This window comes from Ictidomys tridecemlineatus, chromosome 2 (genome assembly GCF_052094955.1).
Source record: "Ictidomys tridecemlineatus isolate mIctTri1 chromosome 2, mIctTri1.hap1, whole genome shotgun sequence".
NCBI classification, from domain to species: Eukaryota; Metazoa; Chordata; class Mammalia; order Rodentia; family Sciuridae; genus Ictidomys; species Ictidomys tridecemlineatus.
In genome coordinates, this window is record NC_135478.1 from 199,109,221 (window position 1) to 199,132,430 (window position 23,210).

General features: G+C 38.2%; 1 protein-coding gene across 1 annotated transcript in view; it reads right to left on the reverse strand.

Annotated features, from left to right (window-relative positions):
- The window catches only part of Asb4 (ankyrin repeat and SOCS box containing 4), a 58,439-nt gene that overhangs the window by 15,217 nt on the left and 20,012 nt on the right, over window positions 1-23,210 (reverse strand). The window contains exon 3 of the mRNA XM_005331807.5: window positions 3,925-4,415. Within this exon, the coding sequence (XP_005331864.1) occupies window positions 3,925-4,415 (491 nt within the window). The remainder of the gene's footprint in view (window positions 1-3,924; window positions 4,416-23,210) is intronic.

A 23,210-nucleotide genomic window follows, 5' to 3' on the forward strand; every position in this document is an offset into this window, starting at 1 on the left:
AGTCTGTGTGAGGCACTGAGTTGGAGTCTTAGCACCCCATAAAAATAAATAAATAAAATAAAGATATGCTGTCCATCTACAACTACCAAAAAAATAAAAAATAAAAACTCATACAGGAAGTAAATGGCCAAAGGAGGACTTGAGACCATAGTCTCTAAGCTTCCACTCTAAACCCTTCTCTTTGGTGTCTTTCAAAGGATTGCCTTCATGAAAAATTTTCCTGAAGACCTTCCATACACCTAAGACTTCTTACTGGAGAATAGAAACTCCATTTAAAGGCCCATTCTTGCTAATCTGGCTCTTAAAAAGGAAGGAGGATAGGGTCTTGTAGTTATTTTCCCAGAAATTTCATGCATTCAGCAGTATCAGGAGTACAAACTCAGCATATGGTCTCTAGTTAAGGGCTCGAGCACACAGTGTCACTCCTTGCTTGGAAGTCCCCCAAGGGTCACTGTAGGCCCAGGAGTACTGATTCTACTGCTCAGCAGACAGGTAACAATAACAACAGTCATAGCAGCATTTCTTTAATGGTTACCATGGCCCAGACACCATGCTAAACAACCCTTAAATATTACCTCATTCAATTCTCAAAACATCCTTTGAGAAGGCAATTATTATTCCTGAATAAATGGCAGAGGATGTCTCTCTAGCTACTTATTATGCTCCATATCCCTCTCCATCCTTTTCTCTGGAGGGTAGGTGTCCTAGGAGCATAAATATGTGCAAAATTATGCTTTATGAAGTGAGCTGTCTTCTAGAACTTCCATTATAAAGAATACACAAAGCCTTATAAGACATTAGTAGGGGGAAAAAAGGTGGAAGTAGACCAAGGGAGAAATGTTAAAAGACACAGGTGAAGGTCAAGGTAAGAAACAGGGATACTCTGCAAAGACAGAAAGTAACCTAAGAATCATGAAATGTTTTCTAGGCCCTGAGCATATTTGTAAAGTGCTATAAGTAGGATTAACTTCTTTCCAAAAGACTGAATTTGCACACTTGCCAAGGAATAAAGGCAAGGTGCATCCATTCCACGGGGGAAGAAACTGAGGCTCCAGAATTTTAATTTATTCAGTTGCTGTCTTATGAAAGTAATAGGACCCAAGTTTGACCCCCAAAGTCCATGTTTCCTTATTTCTGATATGAAAGCATAGCTAAATCTAGGGTGAATGAGATGCATGAGACAAAAATTGAAAAACTGAAAGCAGGAACAAATTCATATGCAATTTAAAATTTTCTATATTCACATTTGAGGTTGTCAACATCTGTTATTTTAGCCAAGTCCAGAATGCCAATGTATGTTGAGAAAATAGAGGAAATCTAAACAATAGATATTTATAGCTAATAGATCACTATATTTTTAAGATAAGTTAATACATTAAAAATAAGTTATATATTAAATATAGTTAATATATAATATGTAAATATAAGTTAATATATCTAATATATAATAAAATTTAATACAAGTTAATATATTAATTATAAGTTTAAATAAGTTTCTGACTTTCCATAAGTTTTACTTCTAAAGATACAGTATAGCTGTTGTGATATGAAAATATTCTTTGAGTCAAAAAATATTGAAAAATTTGAAAGCACAAGAAAGATGATAATTCACAACTGAAGCCAATCTTCAACAAAAGATTTCAGAGTATTGTTTGAAGCCATATATAGGGTACTTTCTCTTTTATAGAGCCCTTTTTATTTTAAAATTATAGGGAAAATGTAAAGGTTAAATATCTACATGATTCTTGGTCCTTTCAAACATACGTAACTAAGATCCAGAGGCAAATACAATTAGTAGCTAAAAATTGGGGGTATATAAAATTTGGTTTGAAAGAATAAGTAAGCCCCAGGTCTAAACTGATACAAAAATGTAAAAATTAATTAGGATACATATGAACTATCCTAGGTCATGAACTGAAAGATTGGCTTGAAGATATATGTGTGTGTGTGTGTGTGTGTGTGTGTGTGTGTATACACATATATATTTTTTTAAAGTTAAGCTTGGCATGATAGCGCATGTCTATAATCCCAGCTACTTGGGAAGCTGAGGAAGAAAAATTATAAATTGGAGGCCAGCCTTTACAACTTAATGAAACACTGTCTCAAAATTTAAAAATTAAAAAAGGTCTAGGGATGTAGTGGTAGAGCATCCCTCAGTTCAATCTCCAGTAGTACAAAGAATTAAAATTTAAAAAAATATATATATATATATATTTTTTTTTTTAACAAATGAAAGGGAGGCAATGTTTCAGAATTAAAGAGTCGCCCCAGGTATCCCACAGTGATGCAGAATCTGTCTTCATGGAAGTTCACAAATAGGACAAAAGTACTACTTCTGCCTAGAACCTGAAGAATTAAATAAAAATGACCTCTTCAGGCATCTTGTCTCATGATGTTTTAGGTTTAATTACATTTCATGAGTAATGTGTTTTCAGAAAATACAGCAGAAACTAAGAGTTCAAGCTTCGGAGTCAGACAGTCTTCCATCTGAATCACACCCTTAACTGGTAGTCAATCATTTGGAATTGTCGATAAAAATTTTAGAAAGTCCCAGAACATTCTGAGCTTAACATATAATTTTAAGAAAAGAAATGACTTAGTCTTCTATTAAAACACTGAAAAACAGGATAGAGTTTCTATTTCTATTATTTCTAGAGGTCACAGGAGTCGCTGATTCCACCGTATCTTCATCTGAATTCTCTCTAGGTTGTCCGTCTAGAGTTTGCCCTGAGTGCACTACCCTTAAATTCTTCAGCAGAACTTCTCTTCTGAATAATCCTCACATTGCAGGGCTTCAGATGAGGTCCTGACATTTTACCAAGGCAGGAGGTGGAGCTAAAACTTAGCTGGAATTCAGTAAAAATTCTGTTAATTTGATTTTTGTGGCCCTACATTAGCTAGCTGATGTACACCGCAAACTCTTCTCCTTCTAGTTAATTAAATTTTTAGAATGAGGGAGATTCTAGGTACAGCTTTCTCTGATTTCTCTAAAGTGAAATACATTTTGGCTACCAAACTAAGTACCCTCAATAACCTAATGAAAAATCTTCTCTCTTCTCTGCTCCCATCACATCCTTTATTTCCCTACTTTATCATTTAGCATGGCTTATTATGTGTTGGTCTCTCCTCCTAGATTCCAAACTACTTGAGGGTAGGTTCCATGTCTTAGTTATATCAATATTGTTAGCATTTGGTCCCTGCCAGACCATTAGAGATTATCAATCAATGTTGTTCTGAAAAGAGGCTATGAAGTGTGGTATTACAAGAATAAATAATGGAACCAAATCCATCTGGGAGTTAGGAGCTGTAGTTGCAGTTGGCTATAGTTGCAGTGCTAGAACATACATATATCCCCTCTGTAGAATGGGGATACTAATATATACCTTGTAGGATTGTTGTAACAATTTAATTTACATACCAAAATGCTTTTAACAGTGCATTTAATTCTTATATGTAGAATAAATATAATCATTAGTCCTCAATACATATTAGCTTCCATCAAACTGGAAAATGGAGTGACCCTTTCATGGCTACAAGCTAATTTATTCCAAAGCATGTTGAGGCATCTTGAGATCAGACATTCTGCTTCAAAGATGGCCAGCCTGACACCATTCACCTTTCTGGAAACTCACCTCAGACACCCAGAAAGTCACTAATCAATTCACTGGTGTACATACAAGAATGAAAGATTATCTGCTACCCTTGTTCTCATCCCTGACTCTCAGACCCAGATTTCAAACAGACTTGGACTAGGATGAGGCAGCTAGAGCTAGCCGTGTAAATGGAATGTCAAGTTAGAGGTGGAGAGGTCCGTAATCCAAGGACTCAAGCCTCAAACAAGCTTGAGTTACCTGGAGATTTAGGACAAGCACCACTTGCGTCTGGGTCACCCTTCTGAGTGGCCCAGGACCCGCGCAGCCTCACCTTATGGAACTGCGGAGGGTATATTCGAGCAGCCCCATGATTCAACAGCAGCTGGTAGCAGATCTCTGGCTGGGCAGCTGGTCGCACGGAAGTGACCTTCAGCACGTACTGGATAGCAGCACAGCCATTGATATCCATGAGATTGGCTTCTGCACCAGCTTCCAGCATCATGTGCATGAGCACATGGTCACAATTCCAGGCTGCCTTGTGGAGGGGGGACTTAAAGTCGTCATCCCGGGCATTGACCTCCGCCTTGTTGTCCAGCAGCATGCGACAGATGAGGTGATGCTCCCTGCTGTACTCCTGCTCTTTAAAGCGGAGAGCCCAGTAGGTGGCGATGGCCAATGGCGTCTCCATGTGGGCGTTCACGCTGTCCACGATGGCCCCGTGCTCCACGTAGAAGGCCACCAGCTCAGAGAGGCCAAAGTGGGCAGCCGTGTGCAAGGGGGTCTCCTCATCCTGGTTGTTGGTTTTCATATTCACGTTTGCACCTAAAGGGGGGAATTGAGTCAGACAATTACTTATACTTCTTTAGTCAATCTTCCCAGGGTTCATTGAACATGACTTTTCTGGGTGATTCCTTTTAACCCCTGACATCTCCCCTCCTGATCCAGTTCCGTTTCTCATCCCCGTGCAAGTCACTCTTTTTAAACAACAGCGCCACCTCCTGGAAAGCCCACAAATGCACCCAGGGGAAGGGAACACAGAACAAAGAAGGCTGGAGCCTTGTAGAAGCTCAGTTCCTAACTCCCAGGTGGATTTGGAAATATCAAATGATTTCTATAACCATAAAGCTTTTATTAGCAAAATACCAAACACCATTAAAATAAAGGTTATATCGCAAACTTTGAAGCTCAGATGGGTGACTTTAAGAATCATCGATTGTTTTGAATGTTTCTTCTCGTTCAAAGCTGATGAACCTAAAAGTTTGGTGCAGGAAAACTTCAGTGGCATAGAAATTACCCGGCCTTTTCATTGAAATCACAATCTTTGGAATACAATGAAAATACAGAAAATACATTTCTCTCTCTCTGGCCACCAAACTAGCCTAAAGGTCATATTTTGCATTAAAAAGGGTAAAAGCTACTATAATAGAAATACTCCCTGAAAGAAAGGAAATAATTTAGAGATTGTAATATGTTTGATTTATGGTTGAGAAAGGATATTAGAAATACATTTTTTGTGTGTGTTTGAAAAGCTCCTGGAAATTATTTAATTCAACCCACTTATTTAACAGACCAGGAAACTGAAATAAATTATATTTGTTGATAAGTAATGTTAAGTACTAAAATGGTCAACTTGAGAAGCTGAAATTTCCCTTCTCCATCTAATTTAATATGGCGAACCAAATGACCCCTACGGGGCCAAGTCTATAATCAATTCTAGAAATTTTTATAGCTACTTCAAGTGTAAGTCTGAAGAGATGTTATTATTGTTGTTATTATTATTATTATCATTATTATTTCAATAACTAATATTTATTTTGCATTTACCCATGTGCAACCTTCTGAGCTAAATTCTTTTCATTTACTGCCTCATTGAATCTTCCCAGCAACTCTTCACAGTATGTGCATTTTTAATCCTAATTTTACAGATGAAGAAATTTGCACTTAACAATTTGCCAAAAGTACAACAAACTAGTAAGTAAAGCAGAATCATGATTGGGGAATAGACAAGCTGGCTTCAAATTCCCTTATTACTATGCTACTCTACCTCACTATTATTTTTCCTGCAGAAATTTTTTCTGTACATTACTTTTGTTTGATATTTGAAAACCAGAGCATAGTAGAAAAGTAATGTTGCCTTTTTTAAAATTCAAAAAATCTGTTCTCTATGGATTGTTCATTTATGCCCTTATTTATGGCATATGAAACATACTTGAGAAAAGCAATACTTCCACTACCAAGCTTAGTATGCTACACAAAATCAAACCTCCAGTGAGGTTTGCAAGAGCACATTGCTCTCTGCAGACTCTGAGACTGTGTACTTCTAAATTGCAGAAATTCGAGCTGCATCCAAGCTGATCTTCCACAGAGCCCCTGTATTCATCAGTATTCTGCCCTGGAAAAGTTCTGGGTGAGGTCTTCTTTCAGGTCAGGTCTTTGCTCAGGAGTGAAATGGAATGAATAAGCATGTTTTCCCAGCAGCCATGTGCAGGGTCACATCAGTCGCTGGAGACTTTCCAGTAAGGGAGAGAAGCAGAGGGTCAGCATGAAATTTTTACAGGCCAACGTGGAACAACTACATCCTTTATTTTTTAATGGACTTGGACGTTTACAATTGATCCTTGACCCCTTGGTACAACTAGATATGCAGCTTGGCTGTCTTTTCTGATTAGGAGCTCCTTATTTTTATATTTGAATTGTGTCTTTGAGAATAACTATTCTAGGGAATATTTAAAATTGGATGGTTTGACTACTTTTTGATTTTAGGTTTTGGAGATTTATTCAAGAAATTAGATCAGAAATATAATTTTTGGTGGGCTTATACAAATATTTTTTTAATGTGAGAGTACAATGCATTAGTTTCCCAGAGCTGCCATAATAAAATATCACATGCTGGATAACTTAAAACAACAGAAATTTATTCTCCCATAGCTCTGGGGACTAGGAGTCTGAAATTAAGGTGTCAGCAGGGTTTGTTCCATCTGAAGGCTTGTGAGGGAGATCTGTCTCAGCCTCTCTCCTAGCTTCTGGTGATGGCTGGTAATCCTTGATGACCCTTCGCTTGCAGATGTCTCTGTTTCCATCTTCACGGGGCATTTTCATATGACCATTCTCTTATAAGGACAGCAATCCTACTGCACTAGGGACCCACACTGCTCTAGTATGACCTCTTCTAAATTTAAGTAATGCCATCTGCAACAACCCTCTTTCAAATTCACATGTTGAATTATTGAAGATTGAGGCCTAAACCTATTTCTTTTTCTTTTTCTTTCTTTCTTTCTTTCTTTTTTTTTTTTGCAGGGGTAGGGGACATAATCCAACATATAAAATGTAACTTGCATTATAGAGTATTTAAAATGCACATTTTATTTATACATATATTGTATATTCATATATAATTATAAAGTTACCATACATACAATTATATCCCAAGTCAAGAAATCAAACTCTTCTTTTTTAAAAAAAAAATTTTTAGTTTTAGTTGGATACAATACCTTCATTTTATTTATTTGTTTTTATGTGGTGCTGAGGATCGAACCCAGTGCCTTGCACGTGCTAGGTGAGTGCTCTACCATGAAGCTATAACCCTAGCCCAGAAATCAAATACTTCTAGACCCAGAAAAGCCCTCTACTTCCCTACTGTATCCGAACACAGCTCCATTTTGCCAAAGGCAACCATTATCATAGAATCAGGTGCATTTCTCTGCATTTCTTTTGGTTTTTCCACTTTTGTATATAAATCTAAACTAGTAGGTACTTTTGAACTTAGGATAGATGAAATCATGAACACATATTCATTTATGATTTGCTTCTTTCATTCAACATTATGCTGGGAAAAACAATCTATACCATTATGTTTAACACTCATTTATTCATTTTGTTGTGCTCTATCTTTTAGAATAAGTAACTCGTGATTTATGCATCCTACTGGTAATGAATATTTCCAGTTAAGTCATTCCAACCACAGTGTCAATCCTGTATCCCAGTGCTCATGTACAAAAAAAAAAAAATCTCTGGTTTCTATACCTATAAGTGGAATAGCTGGGGCATTGAGTATGTGTATCTTTAACTTCATTAGATAGCATCAGACAGGTGGTTGTACCAGTTCGTGCTCTAATGAGTATGTGTGAGGGTTCTTTCTGTGCCACATCCTCCTCAGCAGTGGTATTTTCAGTCTACTTAAATTTGGTCAATCTGGTGGGTACTACATGATATCTCATTGTGTTTGAATGTTTTCCCTAATTATCAATTAAGTTAAACACTTTAATATTTGCATTACTTTTTATGTGCTATTATTAGTATTCCTAATACTAATATGTTAGTATGTGTTGCCATGTTATCACTTTAAACATTTTTAAATAACAACATAATATTCCAGCAAGTAAGTGTACAACCTACTATTGAACATAGAATATATTTCCAAAATTTTGATCTTATAAGTTAGAACATCTGAAATAGGTTGAGGATCTTTATGAATGATTACCCAAAGTTACATTCATCTTTCCCATTGATGCATAAAAGTAGCTATTTCCCTCAATAGTATTATTATACTTTTTTTAATTTTTGATAATTAGGAAGAAGAAATGGTGTCATTTTTAAAATCCGAATTCACATTTGATTAGTAGAGTTTGAACATTTTCTTTGTAATTATTAAATAGTGGTGTTTCTTCTTTAGTTCATGGTCCAAATATTAATGTACTTATATATTGAATCTTTTATGCTTCATTTGCATTTTATGAACTCCTCACTAAATTAAAATGTAAGCTGATGCTATCATAATGCTGTATATTTGAACCATTTTTCCTAAATACAGTGGCAATAACTTTAGATAAGCCAACTTTTCCTTGTTTTTCTCCTCTTTATATTAGAATGTCCTACTTCTCTCAGAGGTTGCATAACTATCCAGATTTATAATATAGTACTTTATAGGTTTTTTAACCCATAAAATATTTAACACTTGATTCATCTGGGCCTTATTTTGATGTACACATCAATTTAGAAAGAATTGATTTTCTTATACTATGGAATCCTTCCATGCATAAATACGGTCTATTTCTTTAAGAGGGTTTCTTTACCTTCCTGTAAATTTACATGCCCTAAAAGAGTTTGTGAGTATTTTCATCCTAGGTGAGCAGGATAAATGATTGGGGATAAAGTTACTTTTCATGAGAGGATGCCCTCCGTGAACTTTATAACTCATGCAAGGCACTCTGAGACAGATAAAAATTTAAATTTGCTATGCGTAATTAAGAACAAGGACCTTGCAAATTTCACCTGTGGGCAACAGATACCAAGGTTTGTGTGCACTGAGAATGGAATAATCAGGGTAGATAGAATAAGACTTTAAGTAGGTTGGCCAGACACAAGGAAGGACCCCAGGCCCAAGGGAAAGGTAGTTGTGGGGAAATGTCCTGAAGGCAGGTTTGAGGAGGGATTTTAACACAGTGCCATTAATATTACATTTTTCCTTTTCTGCCATTGTCTTCTTTTGGTATATTCAAGAGATAGCAGTGATTTCATCAGTCCTAGTGAGGAGACCTCACGGGTTGGCTGGCCATCCACCAACAGTCGTCACTGTGGCTCCCTCTGCTGGCCTTTCCTGCTCCCTGCAGGCCCTCAGAGCCATCCTGGGCCAAGCACCCACTCCCTCCAAGTTCTGTCACTTCCCAGAGAATCAGGGTAATGGGAACAGGTCTCTGTCACTGCAGAAACTCTCACCCCTCTGTCTTCCCAAACTTGGGGAATCCCTTTCCCCTTTCCATATCCCTACACCATCCCCTCTCTCGTCTCCATGTCCAGATGGTCATGATTTCTTGAAGCTCTCCTGTCGGGGAAAATGGGGCTGTTTTGGAGGACCAGCCCAGATCAGTGCTTCCCAGCCCTTCAGGACAAGCCTTTCCTTCCCTATTCTTCAGTAACCTCCATAGGTAATATCACCTACCTTCTCACATAGCTTTGAAATATAAAGACAATGTCTTTGCTAACATTGATTAGAAGTAAAATTATGATTGTTATAAATAATATAAATTACAAAGATGTAGTGTAAAATTTAACTTACTAATGTTTGGGGAAGACCACCCTAGATGACATAATGAAATAGTGCCTTCACTGAACCCTTATTGAGAATCTGAACCGCTGCATATTTGCACTGATACAGTTGTTTTGTATTGTAATTCAAACATCTTGAGCATCACAGCCATAATGAATGATATTCTCAAATAAGGAAAAAACATCTTAGACAGTTCTGAACAAATAAAACCCAATATTACCTTGATTTTTTTTTACTATAGTTACTTTCCTAGAAGTGTCCATGTTTACCTAAAAGTCAAAAGTATTTTATGATTACATGTGGAGTTGGGTTAACTCTATTGTATTACTATGTCTTAATATCTATTATTGCAATAGCACCAAATTAAGATTTTTATAAAGTATGAATTATTCCAACATACAGAAAATATTATAACATTTAGGTACCATAACCTTATTTAATAGATATTCATTTTTGCCATATTTACTTTAGCTTTCTTTTCTTTTCTTTTTCTGAAATAGAACTTTACAGGAAAGCCTGAAACACTTCCTTTTTTCTCTCCTCCCTTTCTTCTTCCACAGAGATAACTACTATTCTAAAGTTAATGTTTGTTAAACAATGTTGACTACTGCCTTTGATTTGTAGTCAGTAAACTCTATTACTTCAATTTATTCCTATGTGCTTATCTAGTTCCTTTGTGTTAAATGACTGCCAAACCCAGAAAGTGGCCAAGCTAGATCCCTAGAAGGAAGAAGTTTCCTCATCTTCTTTTCTTTCTGTCTTTCTTTTTTTTTTAGTTTTATTGATTTCATTTTTTAAAATACACGACAGCAGAATGCATTACAATTCTTATTACATATATACAGCACAATTTTTCATATCTCTGTATATAAAGTATGTTCACGCCAATTCATGCCTTTATACATATACTTTGTTTTTTTGTATTACAATTCTTATTACACATCTATTCCACAATTATTCATATCTCTGTTTATATATAAAGTATGCTGCCACCCAATTCAAGTCTTCATACCTGTACTTTGGATAATGGTGTTCATCACATTCCACTGCCCTTGCTAATCCCCTGTCCCCTTCTCCCCCCCCCCCATCTATAATTCATCTATTCCTCCCATGTTCCTCCTCCCTGCCTCACTATGAGTCAGCCTCCTTATATCAGAGAAAACATTCGGCATTTTTTGGGGGGGACTGGCTGACTTCACTTAGCTTTATCTTTTCTAACTTCATGTCTTTACCTGCCAATGCCACGCCTAATCTTCTTTTCTTTACCCCTTTCCATTGCACCAGCTCTGCAGCAGTTGGAAACCAGCCTTAGTAATGAGATGTAGTAATAGAAAGTAGAAGTGCCAGGTGAGGAAGAGATTAGTGTCCTTCCCCCTCTGCATGCTTCCAATCCGAAGCAGAAAAGCAAAAGGAAGAGGGAGAGGTGCCTCAATTTTAAATCAAGTTTAAAATTATTAGTCAGCCCCAGATGTCTGACTTTTGAATTGGAACTGAGTTTTGAGACTAAAAGTGACTGTCAAACTTCTCTCTCTCCTCTCTCTCTCTCTCTCTCTCTCTCTCTCTCTCTCTCTCTCTCTCTTAAGAATTACCTGAGAGCATATGAACCTGCCTGTTTTCATCTCACAATGGGGGAAAAGCTAGACCCTCTGAAATAATTCTTAATTTAAAGAGACACCAAAGATAAAACTAATATTGTTTTATGACTGCACCTCATATCTCATGCATCATCCAATTATAGTTTTACGTGTCCAGTTGATTTTTTAGGTAGGATTACTTCAGGCATGTTTCTAAGAAGTCAGGTACCTGACAATATTTTCCTAATGGGGTCGCACATTGAAAATGCCATTTGAAGAATATGCAATTTTTGAGTAACAGCATTTTCTCCACAAAATTCTGTATGTTTGTTCCACTCTTTTTTAATACCAAACACTGTTGAGAAATGGAAGCTCACCAAGTTTTGTTCCTTTACAAGTAGTCTTCTATTTATTCACTTGTTTGCATAATTGTACTATATTTATTGTTGAAATTGGATATTTTATTAAACACGTTTAGACTTCTTCATCAATTTTGTTAAAAACCAAACCTAACCATTTCATCTCCATATGGGTACAGATTTTTAAAATAAGGATTTTTTTCTTCTATTCTTATGAAATACAGGTCATATTTTTAAAGGAAACATTTCTTTCTATATTAAAAACTAACCCCTATTTTTTGTTTAAAATGTTCACTACCCATCAATTATCAAATTATAGTCATTGATAAGAAATTCTTTCTCACAATTTTTTTTTAACTTTGGATCTCAAGTGCATGAATGAACATAAGACTAAATAAGCTCATGGCTTTCTTTTCAACATCCTCTAGAAAAATTGCACTTTTCCTAGAAAAGGTGGTAAGACAGGGTGAAATATTTCTTCAGTCTTATTGTTCATAGCGGCCTGCAACATGTATAAAGGCACAGAGAAAATATTAATGTGGGCTGACAACAAGGACTGGAGGAGAAATTTAGTTCAATTTACTAACTTCAAGCGGAGGCTTAGAATCCTCATTAGCTCACTTTGATCTGAGATGTTTCATCTGGATGCTGCACACCTGGTCTCATCAACTTGAGCTACATCTGCCTCCATTCAAACGACTCCTTGAAGTTTTGGTGCAGGTAAAAGAGATCATGTTTGCTCCATGTTCCTTTATGAAAAAATTAATAAAGTCTGCTATTTTTTTGAGCCCTCACTATGAGTCTTACATACATTGTCTCATTATTAAAGGTAAGCTTTCTTTTGAAACATCTGTTATTCAAAGGTTAGATCTCTTTTTTCCTATTCAGAGCTGTTCATTTTCTGAGTGTTCTGGAATTGTTTCTCAGGTCTGCTTCTTTGTCAAGGATGCAATTTTGTACAGTGTCAAGTTTGTTATTAACTGTCACCAAAGCATATTTTCAGTTGGCCGCTTTGTTCTTGTTTCAATTTTGCCCTTTCAGGCTACAATCTAAAGCAAATACATTTTCTTGTATCTTCCATAGTCTTGTCTTAAATGAAATCTTAAATGAAATACCCTTTTCCGTAAGGTCCCATTTCTCTAATACTCCCATTGTCTTTACTCTGAAGTTAAGAACTACTTTCTTCTAGATCAGCAGGAACCATTACTTCCTTGCCCTGTATACCTCACCCTTTAAGGTTTATGCCACCCAGAGAAGTTATTCCTCATCCTTTTTTATCAATAATCTCACAACTCTCAGTGACTCTACAGTTTTCACAGGCAACATAGGTATCTAGCTCAGTCTTTCTCTTATCTTTGTGCTAACCCTTTTAGACACCCCATCTAACATACTTGCATTCCCCATTCCTAAAACTTCCAGGACAAATTGCATTACCACTCCCCCAAAATCTCACTGGATCTTCCTGCAGTGGATTCCTGTTAGAGGTTTACACATCTGCACTCTGTTAGACTTAGTACGAGTTACTGGGTCCAGTTGTGTCTCTGTCTTACCCTTCGCTACTCATTAAACTCTTCCTTGATTGCCGATATATTCTAATTTTTCCTTAGACTAGGATTTAGTCAGGATAAACTAAATAGATACTGTAACAACACTCAAATCTCAGAGCCTTAGAGCAATGATTTACTTCTCACTTTCACAAAGGATGGATCAAATATCTTCTATTTGATCTCTAAGGAATCCAAGCTGCCTTGGTTGGTCTTCTGGTTTTGCCACCTCTACCTGAGTGTTGTTAACCAGAGAGAAAAATTGACTGTAAATCCAACATGGAGCAAGGGCTGTGGTGCATGCCTGTAATCCCATCAGTTTGGGAGGTTGAGGCAGGAGGATCACGAGTTCAAAACCAGCCTCAGCAACTTAGTGAAGCCCTAAACAACTCAGCCAGACCCTATCTTTAAGTAAAATATAAAAAAAATACTGGGGGGTATGGCTCAATGTCTAAGGCCCCTGAGTTCAATTCCTGGTACCAAACCAAACCAAACAAAAAATACTCCCATATGAACTTTTCATCCCCAAAAGACTGAAAGTGACTCTTATTTTTTCTTTTTTGCTTGTCATTAGTTAGAAGAGTCATACACCTGCTAAACCATAAAGGAACTAGAAAGTGTGATTTCCAGCGAGCCTGAGTAGATGAGAACCACAGAATAGTGACCTCTACTTTTTCTACCACCACTGAATGGAGTTTCTGCAGGTGGCAGTAAAATGAACAAATAATGCTTACCTTAACTGCCTCCCTTTTATTTTAAGAGAAAAGAGGTCTTTCCTTTAATTGAAGGCCAATACCTCCGTCTTTGCAATTGATCATATTCCCAGCAACAAAATGTTGCCCCACGAATAATTTCTCTGTTCTATATAGTCAACATCTCCTTTTCCACCACTCTGCCTTCATCGTATAAGCACAGTTACCCTTGTCCCCACCTTTCCTTCCCTTTGAGCTACCCTACAATGTCTTTTGATCTATTTTTGGACAAATATCTTGAAAGTACATAGTACTCTGTTTTTTTGTACCTGCTTTCTCACCACCCAGTCACCCCTCAGTCCACCAGAATCTGCTGGGACAACTCTGACAAAGGCCACCAGGGACCTCCAATGGGTCATTCCCACCTGCATTCTTCAATCTTTGTCTACTGCACTTCCCTGCTACATCCAGTGGTGCTGATGATGCACTCCTTGAAATTCTATGCCCTTCAACTTCCTCTCTGACTATTCCTTAATGATTTTTCCAGGATTCGTCTTCTTCTCTCACCCCTTACATTGTTGGGTTTCACCCTGAATGTCGCCATTTGCTCCTGCTCTTCTTCCTGTACATAACTTCCTCGAGCAATCATAACTACTCTTTTCATGTTACCTGTGAATAGAATACTCTTGAAATTATAGGAACAACTATATATCTGATAGATTTTTAAAAAAAACAGAATATAATAGTAAAATGGTAACCCAATTTAAAAATGAGCAAAGTTACAGGCAAGATGGTGCATGCATATGATCCCAGATGCTTGGGAGGCTGAGGCAAGAGGATGACAAGTTCAAGGCCAGCCTTAGCAACCTACCTGGACTCTTGTCTCAAAATTAAAAAATGACTGGGGTAGCACAGTAGTAAAGTGCACTTGAGACCAATCCCTAATACTAAAAAAATAAAAAGACATTTCTATAGAGAAAATATGCAAATCATGCAAAGGGGCATAATGCCATTAGCTACCATAGAAATGCAAATCAACTACTTCAAGCCCACTAGAATAGAGAATAGATGTGGTAAAATACATACATATGTATAAACAAGTATTAGCAAAGGCTGGAAATATCGGAATCCTTACACATTACTGGTAGAAATGTAAAATGTTGCAGACATTTTGGAAAACATCATGGAATTCCCCCAAAAAGCTAAACACTGTGCTATGGTACCACCCAGCAATTCCAGTTTTGCTAATATTGCTAAGCATATATTTTAGGAAAGTGAAAACATACATCTACACACACAAAAAAAAACTTATCTATAAATATTCATAGCAGCATTATTCCTAATAGCCCCAAAGTGGAAACAATTCAAATGTCCATCAACTAGTGAATGGATGAATAAAATGTGGGATAGTCATACAATGGAATATTATTCTTTAATCTAAAGCAATGAAATGCTAGTACATTGTTTTATTTCATTGTTTTAACTAGCATTGAAAACATTCTGCTAAATGAAGGTAGCTCAACATAGAGAACCACTTATTACGAGATTCTTTTTTTATGAAAAATCCTGGGTAGACAGGTACATAGAAACAAAAAGTGGGCTAGCACCTTCCTAGAAGCAGGGGCCTTGGGAAGATGAAGGGTGATGGTTGAAGGGTACAGCACAGGTTTCTTGTTGGGTGATGGAATGTTCTAAAATCGATACAGGTGGTGTTTGCATAATGAGTATTTACTGAGCCCCTGCTGTGTTCCATCTCTTGATCTAGGCCCTGGGAATAATATAGCCACTAAAGAAATCAGACAGTGTCACCAACATCATGAAGTTGACTTGTTAGTGAAGAAGATGGACAAAAATTTTCCTAACACCTCATACAACAAAGAGAGAATAAAGCTGGATAAGAAACAAAGAAGGACAAGGGATCAAGATGTTTCTCACATAAAAGCTCTCTAAGGTGTGACGTTTGGGTGGTGAGGAAGGAAACCATTTGAAGTTCCTGGGGAGAGGCCTTCCTGGCAAAGCAAGCCGCAGGAGTGTAGTTTCCAAGGTAGGAACAAATTTGATGGCTTCAGAAAACACAAAGAAGACAAGCACCAGAAGAGATGAGTGACAGCAGGAGCCGTAGGGAATAACATCAGGGAGGGAGTGAGGAACCCAACAGTCCAAATGCAAAGGGGACACACAGGGAGACAAAATGATTCACCAGTGCACCTCCCCTCACTCTGGCTAGCTTAAAAGCAGGGAAATTATATCAGGTCCATCATCGTAGCTCAGGGAGAAAGAGTCTGACTTGGAGTCAGATGGCCAGAGTGTAGGTGGGGTGAAGGGGTCAGACTGGATCAATTTTAACAGCACCAACAGGTTCTGGCAATTGTGAAGTGTGAGGAAAGGGTAAGGAAACAGAAACACCTTCTAGGCCTTTGCTTGAACAACTGGAAGAACTGAATTGTGATTTCTTGAGATGGGACAGGTGGGTGAGCACAGAGGGCCCAGTGGGAGCACAGTTTCATTCTGGACAGGGTAAGTGGGAGATGATTATGGAACGTCCAGGGTAGAAAGATTACAGAGAGAAAAAGAGGCATCTGGAGGCTGGGGGAGAGGGTCAGGTTGGAGAGAGAAACCTGGTTGAATACCTTATGATGTCATTTGAAGCCAGGCTTGGGTTTATATGGGACAACGAGTGGGGGGCACACCAACACTTACACACAAAAGAGGAAACCCCAGCAAACAAGGCTGGATGGAGGAAGGCCCATGAATGGGCTAGAAAGTCAGCTTGGCTAGTTAAACAGAACTCCTGTACACTTATCTGTTCTCAAAAACAAGTTTTTTTTCTTTAACAGCTATCTGTATTTAAAAAAAAAAAACTATATTGAAAACAGGAAGCAAATATCAGAGACTACTTTCCCTCTGTCTCCTGAAGCAAATCTTTTTCATATCAAAGCTTATCTGCCAACTCCTCAGAATATTGCCTCCCATCCCTTGGGAGGCAGATTTTTTTTTTTTTATCGAGCCCATGTTTATTTATCATTTTGTTTATTTTAAACTTACTCAACCTTAAAGAAAAGATATCTTTCTAGATGTGTTATTGGAGAACAATCGTGGTGCAGGCACTGAGCTCAGTCACCTTATATTTATTTCATTTTTTATCTTTTTAATTCCAAAAAAAAAAAAACACTGATTAAAATTTAGCAAAACAACCAGAGATGAGACTGAATAACTCCGGCATTGGAAAATGTACCATTATGATGTTATTTTGCACTAATGTTGTTGGGCTCATGAAGTCAGACCCTATCTTAGGGTCGGGATGAGTATTGTCACTGTAGGAAATGAAGGCTATTACTCTCATTCAACTGAAGAAGAGGTGAATCCTGAGGAAGTTTTTTTTTAAAAAAAAGTAAAAGACTATGAACTTAGAGAAAGTGAATAAGAACTTCTTCCTCTACCCAGGGACACAATTCTGCCTACTTGTGTATAAGATCAAGAGGAGACCAGGACCAGGGTGAAGATGAATGACCCTGGCCCCATGGAAGCAGGACAGGAGTGAGATTGGGGGATGATGTGACAGGAAGAAGATAGATACAACTGAGGCACGAAGTCAGCAGAAAACAATTACATACGCAGAAATTAGGTAAGCAGCAATGGGCTTAGTAGCAACGGCAGCAGCAAAAGCCCCATGATAAAGCCCACCTCTGGTGTAGACAATATCCTGGACTATGAGTAAAGTCCTTTAGCCCAGAGAGAACACCTAGGTTCTTTCTACCACCAGTAGCTTCCAAAAAGAACAGTGGCCTGAATAGAGTTTAAGTCTCTGCTGAGATTCCTAGCAGAGAAAGAGAACCTTGGAGAAAGACTTCACTTGAATGCAGAATGTGGCCAATTGCAGCTGTTAGACCCAGGATCTCTGTGTGTGACATTGTCTGTGCCCCAGGCTGGTGAAACCAGAGGTGTACTACATAGTCTAGGACCCCTAGAGGAGAATTAGAAGAGGGAAACTATTTCCCCAGCTTCCTTTGTATCCCTGCTTTGTGTATCCCTGCCTGTTTTCTCCTGGGGTCTTGTAGAGGCCACATCCACTTCAAATTTTAGATGGAATTAAGCAGAGGTCTTCACGATTTTTGCCTGTTTCTTATAGAAAGGCAATTTTTACCATAATTTCCCTCTGAGTTGTCAGGGTAATGTTCCCTCTCAGCTGGGACAGAATATTTCCCATAAACTTCAGGTTGGACTTCTTTTTTTTATCATCTTCAAATTGAGACATCTGGATGAAAGGCAGAGACCCAGAATCTTCTCTAACTCCTGACATGGTGCATGCTGTGAGGTGGACTATCATTAACACAGACTGAAAAAGAAGTGAAGGGCAGGGGGCAGTTCGCGCCCCTGACACCAGACACTGAACACGCAAGTCAGCCTCCTTCTACAACTCTTGGGGAGCCATCTATCTATGTGGTTTAAAAAAATACTGTGTATGACATCTCCTCAAAAATGAACATAACTTTGGTGATAGAATTGGTAGATAACTTATTATTCTTTGGTTTATCATTTGTTTAGTTTAATATAGCTTTGCTAAAGGGTGTTTTGGTTAAATTTTCATGTTTTTGTTTTTGCCCGTACTGGGGATTGAACCCAGGAGTCCTCTATCTACATCCCAGCCCTTTATTTTTTAAGATAGGGTCTTGCTAAGTTGCTGAAATTAGCCTGGAATTTGTAATTCTCCTGCCTCAGCCTCTGGAGTTGCTGGGATTACAGGCACGCAGCCCGCTGCACCTGGCTAGTTTTTATGTATTTTGTAACACTTTTTAATTTGTTCTTTTTATATATATGACAGTAGAGTATATTTTGACATATTATACATACATTGAGTAAAACTTATTTTAATTAGGATCCCATTCATGTGGTTGTACATATCTGCACATCTGCAGAGTTGTACATAGGTGGAATTTCACTGGCGGTATATTTATATATGAACATAGAAAAGTAACTTCTGATTCATTCTACCATCTTTCCTCTTTATGCATTGTTAATAGATAATTTAACAGTCAGGAGAGAGAAGTGGACTAGTCCAGGTCTCTGCTAGCCCAGAAGAACCCTGTGGTGGCAAAGTTAGAATACTGGTGAAAGAGAAATTCAACAAATCAACCAAAAGCCCTGACTGAAAAAGGAAAGGAATGATGCTAAGGGATGGGAAACCTGGATAAGAAGAGGTGAGAGGAACTGGAGTCATCGTGTCATTGAAGAACAGGTGAGGGGTAACTGAGAGAAAAGGCAAGAAGAGAAAATAATGGGACAATATAAAGGGCCCAGGTGTGATCATGGGAGTGGAGAACTGGAGCACAGTGAAGGTGGTTCCATGGAGTGGTGGTGGTCACGGAGCTGGGAGACTGGATCGGTGATCTATGTCAGTAACGAAATCAGTCCTGACGATGGCAGAATTGGGGGAATGAACTAAAACTAAAAAACACATGACCAAGTCCTCAGGAAATGACCAGCATTGTAGTAGACGCTGATGCTTAGACCACGTAGATGGCCACTGTATTGGCTTCCTATTACTGCTGTGACCGACTACCACAAACTGAATGGCCTAAAACAGCACAAGTTCATTTATCTTATAGATCTATAGGTCAGAAATCTGACACAGGTGTCAGTGGATGTGATGGTTAATTTCATGTGTCATCTTGGCTGGGCCATGGTGGCCCAGATATATTTGATCAAACATTTTTCTGAAGATGTCTGTTGGATAAGATTCACATTTGAATCGGTGGACTTTGAGTGAAAAGAGATTACCTTTATAATCCAGGGGGTCCTCACCCAATCCATTGGAGACTTTAATAGAGCAAAAACCCATGTAAAACAAGCCAGAAGGAATTCTGCTAGCAGACTGCAGCTTCTCCCTGGATCTCCTGCCCGCCTGCCTGCCTGCCCTCAGCTGTACATCAGAAGACTGATGTACACAGAGCTCTGTGCAGTTCTTGGAGCACAAATATGAGCTTCCCTTCTAAGCCCCAATCTCATTCCTCTAAGCCAACATTTCCCAAAGTCTGCTCTATAGCATATTGGTTATAGGAGATGCATTCAAATTAAAAAGATCTGTAGCTAAATTAATGTGTTGATTCTGTATAACTTTGTCTATTTACAACTCACATTACCATATAAAAGATTCTGAGGAAGCCCTATGGTGAGAAAATCTAACTTAACATGAATTTCCCAAAAGTTATTTTAACCAAAGGAATCTTCCTTTTTTTGAGGGGGCAGAGGGGAGTCATACATGATCCCTGAGCCCTTGCTGGAGTTTCCTAGAATGAAATTGAGTTATTAACAATGTCCTTATTTGGTAGATGAGCGCTGAGATTTCAGGGAGTTATATCTTGCCGTCCTTTACATAAGAGCTAAAGGAGTGCAAGTTCACTGATTGAATGTCAAACACAATAGGGAGACAAAAATTCCCTAGGTAGGGCAATAGAAAAGTCCCAGGACAGTTCCAAGACTAATTAGATACCTCTAACCCAGGACTCTCCCTAGCAAAGGGGAGGCAGCACCACCTGGTGGACAAAACAGGTACTCAGCATTGTGATCAATCTACAGTCAAAATCTGGTTTTACCATTAGAGCCATTTGTCTAAAGCTGGGAGTTTAAATCAGCAAATGAGGATAATAGAACGGCTCTCACATGATAGCTGTGATGATTGATGATAACGTGGATAAATTTCCAGGTGTGCAATAGAAATGGCATCTGATAGTTGCTGCTATTATTAAGTCCAAGCCCACCTTGCTTCAGGGTCTCACCCGGGTTAATTCAGCTTTGCTTGCAGGAAGTGAATTTTGTTTCCTGTCTTTACCATCTAGTTCTTTGGTTGGTGTGGCCCTCTTCTCTGAAGAATGCTTCTGAGAGCTTCAAGATGTCTAAGGCCACAAGTAAACAACCACAAAGAACATTGAGCTCCAGGGATTTTCTTTAGGTGGGCCCCTTATAGGGACCCCCCCCCCAGCAGCATCCACCCCTTGGTGGCTCTTCACAGGGGTTGGCTAATACCTCTTCTGATTGCTAGGGAGATGTTTTGTCTCAGAAAAGAAGGGTCCACTCGTTCTGTCCCCATTGGCTTTCTAATTAGTAGAGACCTTTAGGAAGCTGGCTTATGTTTAACCTCCAATTTTGCTAGCATACGCTTGACTTTCTTAACCGCCAATTCTGATTTTTTTTTCCATTTTCCTTATTTGTGTGTTTTCTTTGTTAGCTTAATGGAAAACTGAGATTGGAGCCTCGGGCTTTTGTTTGATTTGACCATTACCTCCAAGTCTGAGACCTTGAACCCCCTTCTTACGTTGTTTTGATTATCATACATAAGTTATTACTTACAGAGGTTACAAAGAAAACACTGCATTTCTGTTTCTAAATCTGATATCTTTTGCTAAATGTGTTTAAAATGTTTGGAGGATAATAAGATCCAGGCTACTCTAAGGAAGATAAAATTAAAGAAGTGCTGATAGGAAAAAAATATATATATGAAGTAGTACAGACCCAAGGAAATGTCATCCTTTAATTTCCGATTTCTGATCCTTCTAGCTATCGAGGAAAGATAGCACGCCCAGGATGAAAACTCAGAACACAAGTCACATGTGGCTTTTGATAGGGGAACTTAAAGTCAAGAGAGCCAGCCCGAGAAGAAAACCTATAATGCCGACGGGGGTAAAAGAAAGCTGTTCTTGCTTCTTTCCCTCTGAAAAATGCTCTTGGGACTAGTCTGGGCAGCATTATGTGACTCTGATGTGAGAAAATAGACTGAGATAACTGTAAGGCTGAGACCAAACAATTGGTAGTTAGATTAAAAAAAACAAAATGCTAACAGCTAAGTTTAATGACAGGGATATTTAACCTGCACCTAGTTATTTCTATGATTTCACACCTCACTATATCACATTGTTGGAGGCAGAAATTGGAAATTGATCAAGGTGGTGTTTTTAATTAAAGAGTTTAATTTTAAGGAAAATGAATTAATGGATTTTTTACTATATCTTCTTTCATCACTTAACTCCACCTTCATTGCAGCAAATCCAAAAAAAAAAAAAAAAAAAAAAAAAAAAAAAAAAAAACTCAAACAAAGGCATGATACCCTATCCAGAGGGAAAGAATCAGCTCCTGTGTTGAGGGTCTGCAGCCCAACTCCAAACCTTCTTCATGCTAGGAAGTGACAGAGTGGGGATAAATGATTGCTTTGAGGGAACAAATTTTGGAAGAAGCATCGACTGTTTTTCATGTCTTAATTAAAACCCTGTTACTATACCCAGCTGCCTTCTTGTATTTTTTTAAGGAAAAACCTTTCAAAACATCTCATGGCAGTGACTATTTTTCAAGCTAATGGACCCTCAACCTAATATTTAAGCTTCTCTTTTATTCTGTGTCACCTTAGCACAAACTTTCCTTCTCATTTTTTAATTAGTCAAATGTCTCGGATGGGTAAACAGTACACAATTCCCAGGCAGGCAGGGAGGATCATCATGAACACTAACCAAATAGAATTGAGTCTTCTGGAATACGAGGAACTGTGTGCACCGAGGCCTTATTGAACTTCTCTGAGTCTCTGATTCCTCATCTATAAAATGAGCAGAATAATGTGCGCCTCACGTGGTCATTGCAAGGATTAAATGAGACATTTTATTTTAAAGTACCTGACATATCCACATCGTAGATGCTTAATATTTGTTATTTTCCTTTCCATTTTCCCCTTCATATGCATATATACTGGCAACATCAATTTCCTTTATATGGAGAGCCGATGCTGTTAACTTTATTAAGCTAGATTTTCCATTAAGCATTTATCCTTATTCATTAGCTCGGAGGACTGGCGCACAAAGATATTAAATTATTTACTCAAGTTTAATGAATGAAATTGAAAACCTTTTTCCCCTGCTTAACATGAATGTGCCCTTTTCAGTATGCAGAGCTTTGTTGCATTTATTCAGAAGCTATTGCTAAGTGCTTAGTTTGGAACACAGGATTAATGAGCCTGGAGCCATGGCGTTGGTTACCATGGCAACGAAACTAGCTTTGCTCTGTTCCAAGCTCAAACAACGGATGCAGGATGCTTAACTCTGTCCTGCAGTATATAGCTGGGTGTTCTTTTTTCATATATCTGACTCCCTATTGCTGCTTCCAATTACTCTCTAATTCCCTTGGAAAAATAAATAAAAAGAACATCCCTGCTTCTTTAGGGCTCTGCTTTTGCAACGATACCATCTAACATCTTTCCCGAATGCATTTATCTCTCCATCAGCTTCTGAAGACTTAGGGACCTAACTCACAAATCTCTGCCATTCTTCTGGGTGTTTTTTTATAACGACACGAATGACCCAATGAGTGCCCTGGTCCCTCTGTTTCTGGGTCTCGTTCTCTTGAGTGACTTTCTCCTCCCTG